Here is a 9,454-nt window from a genome sequence, read left to right as displayed (position 1 = left end):
GTGTGTAACATCTTCTTTATCCATTCATGCATTGACGGACACTTAGGGTGTTTGCATATCTTGGCTTTTCTGAATAATGCTGCAATAAACATGGGATATCTGTTGTTTATTTCATTTATATATACCCAGCAGTGCAATTGCTGGATCATAAGGTAGTTCTATTGCTATTTTTTTGAGGAAACTCCATATTTTATTCCACAGTGGCTGAACCAGTTTACATTCCCACAACAATGTGTGATGGTTCCCTTATCTCCACATCCTTGCCTACACTTGTTCTCTCTTGTCTTCTTGATGATAGCCATTCTAACAGGTGTGAGTTGATATCTCATCATGGTTTTGATTTGTATTTCCATGATGATTAATGATATTGAGCATCTTTATATGTTCCTTTTGGCTATTGAACGTCTTCTTTAGAAAAGATGTCAATTTAGTTCCACTGCTTATTTTTTTTTTAAAGATTTTATTTTTCCTTTTTCTCCCCAAAGCCCCCCGGTACATAGTTGTGTATTCTTCGTTGTGGGTTCCTCTAGCCGTGGCATGTGGGACTCCGCCTCAGCGTGGTCCGACGAGCAGCGCCATGTCCGCGCCCAGGATTCGAACCGACGAAACACTGGGCCGCCTGCAGCGGAGCGCTCGAACTTAACCACTCGGCCACGGGGCCAGCCCCACTGCTTATTTTTTAATCAGGTTGCTTGATATTTGTTACTGAGCTGAAAAATTTCTCTAAATGTATTAAATAATAACCTCATATCTGATATATGGATTGCAACTGTTTTCTCCCATTCTGTAGGTTGCCTTTCAGTTTTTCAGTTGTTTCTTTTGCTTTGTAGAAACTTTTCACTTTGATGTAGTCCCACTTGGTGATTTTTGCTTGTGTTGCTTGTCCTTTTGGTGTCAAATCCAAAAAATCATTGCAAGATCGATGTCAAGGAGCTTTTCCTATATTTCTTCTTCTAAGTGTTTTATGGTTTTAGGTCTGATGTTTAAATCTTTAATTCATTTCAAGTTAAGTTTTCTGAGTAGTGTAAGTAAGGGGTCTCCAGTCTTCTCTGCCTTTGTATGGGGTCATCTGCTCCACTCTTCTTCCTCCCTCTTGTGGCCAAATTCTTAAGATACTGTGTTTTTAGTTGTTACCATTTACCAGGTGGTACTGGAAACTTTTTTTTTGTTTTCCAGAAGGTGGCACTCCAGCTCATGTTTGTGATTTCTCCCTTGTCCACAAAACAGATCTGTTTTTTTGAGATGACTCAATTTACCAGATTTGCTGTCACAGGAATGTGCACAAAGAGCTAGTTGCAGAGTGTAGGGGGATATGGGTTTAACACTGGGTGGTTGGGGGTTCCAGTGGATCTGGAGGGGAGATCCTTTGCTGAGGTACCCCTTGAGGCTCATGGGTAGACTTCCTGCTGAAATTCTGAGCCCCTGTGCCCCTCTAATTCCCTTTGATATTAGTATCTTCTCTCTTACCTAATGTCAGTTCTCCCTCCACTCATGATCTATCCACCCCTGTAGTCGACATACCTCTAGAGAGAACCGGGTTCTCCAGCTGTGTCCAGCCCTGCTGGAGTAGCCTGGGCACTAACTCACTGCTGTTTTTCTCTGGCAGGACAGTTTGCCACTGCTGAGTAGTTCATCTTCTGCAGTGTTGCCTTGAAGCTGGTGGTGCCAGGAAATCTCCTTTGCCTATCTTTACTGTGACCAAACTCACACCTTTTTTCTGCTCCAGTAATGTGCTGGAATCACATCTCCAGAAGACTTGCCTTACACAAAATCTCTCTCATTCACAGTTGTCTGCCCAAGTGTGCACTCTCCAGGCTTACCTGACCATGGCCAAGGTTTGGGGCAGGTTTGTGGGCTCCTGCTGGCTCTCTAGCCCATACCAAAGTCTGTCTGCTTATTACTGGATGCACAGGTGGGTGAGATTCCTCCTGGATCCCTTTGCATTTGGTGCTGGTTACTACAACTTCCACACAGGCTCTTTTGTTCATGGTTGGATGTCCAATTCTTTATTACTAAAGCAGGACAATAATGGGGGACGTCTTTAGTCACTGTAATGCTGCTATCAGCCTTTGTCTTTATAATTTTTACTCTCATCCATCTAATTATGTAGATTGCAGCCTAAATATTATCACTATTGTGTTGTCAAAAAAACACCAAGTCAGGGGCTGGCCCTGTGGCCGAGTGGTTAAGTTCGCGCGCTCCGCTGCAGGCGGCCCAGTGTTTTGTTGGTTCGAATCCTGGGCGCAGACATGGCACTGCTCATCAAACCACGCTGAGGTGGTATCCCACATGCCACGGCTGGAAGGACCCACAACTAAGAATATACAACTATGTACTGGGGGGCTTTGGGGAGATAAAAGGAAAAAAAAAATCTTTCAAAAAAAAAAACAACACCAAGTCAAAATTTTTGTTTCAAGGGATTCTGGATTGATATTTTACCCCTGGAATCTGACAGAAGTGATATAAACCATTTCTGAAGAAACAAATTTTAAACACAAGCATCAATGATTCCTACAGATAAATTTTAAAGAAATATGAACTTAAGATAAAAAATTCACTAAGACTACTAATAAACAGGGCGCCTTTAGTAAGAGTCAGAAATATCCTTAAACCATGGAATCAGATTTGCAAATATATGTATTTAAATTATTAGATAATAACTTCAATAAGTATGTTGAATACATTTAAATAAAGGATGCTATGGAAAGTATGAAGGAACAACAAGAGACTATCAAAACTGACCATTTGGGAAGAACAAAATGGAAAATCTCAAGAGAAAAAAAATGCGATTGAAATTTGAAATTAATGAGTGAGTTAAATAGCCAATCAGCACAACTTACGATAGAATGAATTTATTGGAAGAAAGATTTGTAAAAATTAAACAGAACAGAGTAGAGCAATACAAATAATGAATGTTTCAGTGATGTAGCAGGTAGAGCAAGTAGATCCAATGGTGTACATCTAATTGGGGTTCCAGAGACATATAATAGAAATGTAGAGGCAATTTTCAGAGGAGTATCTGTGTTTAGTAGACAGCATATGAGGGTTATGGTTACCATGTTGAACGGATGGACATCAGAGGAAGCTGTGAATACATCTGTGAGTAGAAAGAGAAGAACAGTACATGCTGTAGCTGCTCAATAAATCATTTTGTTTTCATGATTATTGGTTAGGTTGATGATGAAGAATGCAATTTTCTGCTCTGTTCTCACAAAATTCTCCTTCCATTCAGTTTCCATGTGCACAGAATCACACCTAAGTCTGAGATGGTAAATGCATAGTTTGTCTGCTACCATTTCTCCTTCTGTACTGATGGCAGACATCTTGACTTTCTTTTCTAATTAATGTCTTCATTCCTTCAGATTTCTTCTCGAAACGGTGCCCCCAGAAGCAATGATTGATCTGATTTTGGGAAATGAACACTTTTACATTGTTTCTCAGGCTATACCTCATGCTTCCATGGTGATTTTCTCTTTCCATTCACTTTTGCAACTAGGAGGCTGGTAAATGGCTGGGAGGGAGGAAGACATTCTGGACGGCTAATGCTGTATTTATTTGTAGTTCATACACATAGCTTATTCCATTAATATCATAGCCTTTCTCCAGGGAAGTCTCCAAGACTTCTACCTTTACCCGTATATGGAAAATCTGGGCTACATTTAACATCTATTTTCTACCTTTCATGGCTCCCATGATTTTATTTCTAGTGTGGTTCATCTGAATAAAAAATGTGTTTGCATTGGGACATGTCCTAACGACCATCTAGAGAGAAGACAGCTATTTCATCTTGAAGAGGGCATACAGAGCCTAGTGCAAAAATATTGTTTTGCTTATTTACCATTTGGCCTGAAGACTTAGTTCTTGCCTTCCTTGAACTGGCTCCAAAGAGAAAAAGAGAAAGAACTTCCAGAAATCCTGCCTCTGTTTCTTAGTCCCCATGCCCATTGCCTAAGCGTTCTAACCCTTACATGAGTTCAAGTTACTCTACTTCATAGGAGAAGACTCGAACCTAGGAGTCAGTAATAAAATCGAGGATGATTGAGAATCCAACAAAACCATATGCAAGGTGTTAAGTGGTGGTAATTTGCTGTGTAAAGGTTCCAGAGTTTCCAACAGATTTTTAAAGTATCACTGACTCAAAGATGATCCAGAATCATTGCTCTAGACAGTTTAACTCATAAGTATCTCTGATTTGAGGTAATAAAAATCTGCACCGGCAAGGATGGGCATATAATGACCAGGCTTTTACAACCTGGTCTTGTCTAACTTCTCAGGAGACTTCATAGAGCCATTAAGTTTAAGTCACGTTGAGCTCCAAGCTATTTCTTGGTGCATGACTCTTCCTACCATCCCATTGCATTATTCTTATTTCTCTCCAGGCTCTGTGAAACCAGAAATGCAGTTATAGAATTGTCTACCCTCTCTGACTGCAGATTAATTGAATATTAGTTCCCAAAGGGATTTTAAAGAGTATCTATTTTACTAGCCTCAATTGACTATGAGGTCCAGCATGATTCAGGGGTTTTTTCAAGCACTGAATTAATTTCACAGGCGTGGCTGAACAGAATCATTCTGTTTTACCATATAGAGGGAGGACAGTATTTTCCTAATTTAATCTATTTCCACTTCTCATATATTTGTAAAACCTGAAATGGTAAAACATGAAATTAAGACATTTTAGGAGATAATGTACCAATGATGTTCATTACTGTCTTTTGCCCCAAAGAGAATGACTGTACTTATGAAAGAAAATTTTTCAGTTAAGTTTGGTGATTATACATGGAACAAAGAGATTAACCCAACATTGATGATTTAAGATGTATATCTAGTCAGCTGCATGACTGGAAAGAAATGAAGAGTATTTCTTTGTGTTTTTTGAGAATAAAACCATTTCCTTCTCTCATCGTTTTCTCAGCAGCTGTCACCAAGCAGGTCCATGGAAGGGGATAGAAATCGTACCTCTGTCAACATGTTTGCTCTCCTGGGACTCTCAGATGAAAAAGGTGTGCAGCCTATCCTCTTTCCAATCTTCCTAGGGATCTACCTTGTGACTCTCATCTGGAACATGGGTCTTATCATCCTAATCAGGATGGACTCCCACCTGCGCACACCTATGTACTTTTTTCTCAGTTTCCTGTCATTTATAGACATCTGCTATTCTTCTTCCACCAGCCCAAGGATGCTTTCAGACTTCTTAAAAGAAGAAAAAACGATTTCATTCATTGCTTGTGCCACCCAGTATTTTGTTGGGTGCTGGATGTGTCTGATGGAGTGCTGTCTCTTGGCTGCCATGGCCTATGACAGATATGTTGCTATTGGTAGGCCTCTGCAGTACTCAGCGGTCATGGCTCCTGGCCTCTGTCAGAAGATGATTGCTGGGGCCTATGGGAGTGGTTTCCTTAGTAGCTTAGCTGAAATAATCCCTTGCTTTCATCTCTACTACTGTGGGCCCAATATCATTCCAAATTTCTTCTGTGACATAACCCACATCATATCCTTGTCTTGCTCCAATCCCTTCATCAGTCAAATGATTCTTTTTCTCATAACTTTTTTTGTTGGATTTGGTTCTTTCCTTGTTATACTCTTATCCTATGGTTTCATTGCAGCTTCCATCCTGAAAATATCCTCTATCAAAGGTAGTGCCAAGGCCTTCAATACCTGTGCCTCTCACCTGTTAGTAGAAGCAATCTTCTATGGCACAGGCCTCTCGGTGTACATGCATCCTAGTTCTACCCACTCCAAGAAGCAGAACAAGGTGCTGTCAGTGTTCTGTGTTACCCTCATCCCCATGTTAAACCCTCTTATCTATAGTCTGAGGAACAAGGAGATCAAAGAGGCCTTCCAGAGGGTGATAAAGAGGACCACACATTTACTTCAGTAAGAACAATATTTGTGCAGGTGTTATTTTCCCTATAAGGAAAAGAGGGATAAGAATATGTAAATAACATTTTGTATGTCGCAAGAATAGCTAAGTAGAGAGAAGATGTGACAACCTGGCTTCTGGGTTCCTGGTGCCATTATGTTTAGCTGCCACCACCAAGTGATCTGTCTGAGGCAGTGTCATCTGCATTGAACTGCATTTAAAAGGCTTATTTACATAACTAGGCTCAGGTAGATAAAATCTGATGTTTGGACAACAGAGGTTCTGATAGATATTATATGTAGATAAATGACAAGACCTAGGAAGTCATGCATGGTTCTTTCCTCTACAATTTTTAAAATGTCCTTTATTTATTTTTGGTTGTTAAGCACTTTTTATATTTAAATAGAAATAAAATTACTTATAAAATCACATATGTATAAGTTAACAATAATTTAAAAAAGAATACCTTATCATCTGAGTTCCAAACACAGAGCGAGAAAGTCAGTGTGAGAAAGAGGAACACAGAAAGAGATAGGTAGAAAGAGAAATAGAGAGAGAGACACACACACAGAGGGAAAAGAAAGAGAGAGTGAAAAAGTGAACAGAGAGAAGGGAAGGGGAAGGGAGGAGAGGAGACAAAAGAAGAGGAGAGGGGAAAAGATTGATCTGTCTTTATTCCACAATAACTTTGTTCCCTCCATCTTACTCCTTGAAACTCCTTATGAAGTGAGTTGTGAAAAACAGATGGGAGAAAGGAATAGTAGAAAGGAGGGGCACTTTTCAGGTTAAGAGTTGGGGAGATTCTCAGAGGCTAGAAAGAAGTCAAAGTCATCAATTTCTGGGCACAGGTGGCCTGAAGCATGCTCCATGGTAGCTTCCCAGGGACAGCGAAAGACTCAGAAACGAAGGCTGTCATGTTATGTCTAGGGACTCACAGTCTGAGTCCCAGAGATGTGAGCCCCCTAGGAATTCCAAGTCCTTAAGTATGATCAGCGAGCAGTAGAGACAGCCTGTATGAGGGTACCATGGAGACTCAAAGTCTAACCAAGAGAATTTAAAGAAAATTTTAAAAAGAGATATTTTTCAGACAAGAGTTTATAGACTAAGCTTCATACATACTACAGTAGTGTATACACAACATATTACACTTCACTAGTTACATTGCATAGATGTGATTTTTGTTCTATTATTATGTGCACTTGGCAAGTGGGAAATTATCCCCATTTTACAGATAGAACTTTTGGGTATATTGTGGTCTGCCTTGTTCTTCCCAGGGTAGCAAGAATCCATCTTGAAGCTCACTAAGTATCAGATGTGGAACATAAATTGTTTTTACTGATCAGAAACATGTCATTTATTGCTTTGCCATGGTGCCCAATTTCTATACCTTAGGTGTTATATATTTAAAACTATCTTACAAATCTGTTCGTTGAAAATATTCACAACACAGTTTTTATCAGAGTGAATACATAACTATTAACCAATTGGTAAGAGTTAAATCAAATAATTAACTCATTATCCCATCCATCCCTTTCTCCTTAGAAGTAAGATTAGCTGAAGTAGATCCAACATGAATGGGGACCTTTCTAAAACATCTCTGTATCCCTAGTAATGGCAGGGTAGATGAGCTCCATTAAAAAACCAAAAACCAAAACACTAAAACCAAAAGATCGTGGGAATGATCTTAAGTAGATATTTTTTTCTTTTGTGAGGAAGATTAGCCCTGAGCTAACATCTGCTGCCTATCCTCCTCTTTTTTGCCGAGGAAGACTGGCCCTGAACTAAATTCATGCCCATCTTCCCCTACTTTATACGTGGGATGCCTGCCACAGCATGGCTTGCCAAGTGGTGCATATGTCCACACCCGGGATCCGAACTGGCGAACCCCAGGCTGCCGAAGTGGAATGTGCGAACTTAACCGCTGCAAAACAGGGCCAGCCCCAGTAGATATTTTTAATGAAGAATTAGTAATGCAGCATAATATATTGGAAAGAACTCCAATTCAGAACACATAAATTTCACCTACTTTTTTTTTTTTTTTGGTGAAGATTAGCCCTGAGCTAACATCCTCCTCTAATCTTCCTCTTTTTCCCTGAGGAGGATTGGCCCTGAGCTAACATCTGTGTCCATCTTCCTCTACTTTATATGTGGGATGCCTGCCACAGCATGGCTTGATAAACTGTGTGTGTGTCTGCACCCAGGTTCTGGGTCTGCAAACCCCAGGCTGCCAAAGAGGAGCACATGAACTTAACCACTGCAGCACCATGCCAGCCCCTAAATTGCACCTACTTAAAGGGAAGGCATGCTGTTTACTTCACGCTCTGATAAGTGCTTCATAAGCATTGTATAATTTGATTTTATGAAGAACTGCTCCATCAAGTAGCTCATACTATAAGCCCCATTTTTAAGGTGATAATAGTGAGGTTTGAAGAGGTTAATTTGCTCAGGAACACACAGCAAGGATGTGGAAAGCTGGAATTCAACCCAATTAGCTGATACCAGTGCCCATGGTATTAACCTCAATGATCTGTGACTCTGTCATGAATTAGTTTCATTGTATTCCTTGTTGCTCCTATATCCTCACTTATGCATAGGAAATCATGCTGTGTCAGCCACCCAGGGCTGCTGTGATAATTGATTCAGGTCAGGGAGTTGAGAAAGTGTGCATATTTAAAATGGAATCAATTTGTGAACAGGGAAGTGTCCAAATATCTAATTTATTGTTTTTAAGCTGTATTGTTAGCCAGTTGTGTCATCTTTGGTAAATGTCTTAGCACCTCTGGCTTCAATCCTCACCTTGAAAATGATGGTATTAAACTAGGTGCTCTCTCGGTCCCTTCCAGCTCAAAGAAATCTAAGTTCATTAAAAGAAAAGCTATAATTACGAGGTCATAATAGGACCATGGGGAAGTGGGGAATTGAGTCAGAAGGGACATGGCAAAGTGGGATGTGAAATTAGCAGGGAAATCATCTTGATGACAACCATGACACCAGAAGGCAGGTACCTGGAGAGTTTTCTCCCTATAATTGTCTTTTCTCCTCTCACTTCTGCCTTAATAATACATTTAAGAGGATCTCCAGTTGTGGGCATCTCTTTGGCTGTGAGTGGACAACCAATGTCATGGCCAAAAGCGCCCATCCTGGAGTGCAATAGGGCACACCTGAATAATTCTTTTGAAAAGAATAAGGAATTTCAACTTTGGCAAGAACTCTTGTTATCCTGAGGGATCTAGGTCAAGGTGAGAGGGCAAGATTTATAGAAAACAGTGGATTCTGTGTTATCCCAATATCCATGTGATTCTTCCAGTAAGACCAACATGGAGTAAGATTTATGGTCCTCATAAGTTTTATGAGGTTTATGTTATCTCTCATTCTTAACCTCTTCTCATATTTCTTTATCTAGCCTTTTTGTTCTGGTTAAGACTGTCAGTACTATGTTGAATGAGAGTGGTGAGAGTGAGCACCCTTGTCTTGTTCCTGATGTTAGAGGAAAAAGTTTGTTTTTCACATTGAGTATAACATTAGCTGTGGGTTTGTTTTTGATGGCATTTGTTATGTTAAGGTATTGTCTTTCTATTTCCAGTTTTTTGG

At 40.0% G+C, this 9,454-nt stretch overlaps 1 protein-coding gene across 1 annotated transcript; it reads left to right on the top strand.

The window, feature by feature from the left end:
- Positions 1-4,969: 4,969 nt before the first annotated feature.
- On the top strand, positions 4,970-5,881 carry LOC106846467 (olfactory receptor 5A1-like). Its single transcript, XM_014865273.3, has one exon. The coding sequence runs from the start codon at positions 4,970-4,972 to the stop codon at positions 5,879-5,881; it is 912 nt and encodes a 303-aa protein (XP_014720759.3).
- The last annotated feature ends 3,573 nt before the right edge of the window (positions 5,882-9,454 follow it).

Source organism: Equus asinus, chromosome 17 (assembly GCF_041296235.1).
Source record: "Equus asinus isolate D_3611 breed Donkey chromosome 17, EquAss-T2T_v2, whole genome shotgun sequence".
NCBI lineage: Eukaryota > Metazoa > Chordata > Mammalia > Perissodactyla > Equidae > Equus > Equus asinus.
This window is presented reverse-complemented; position numbering and strand designations above follow the sequence as displayed.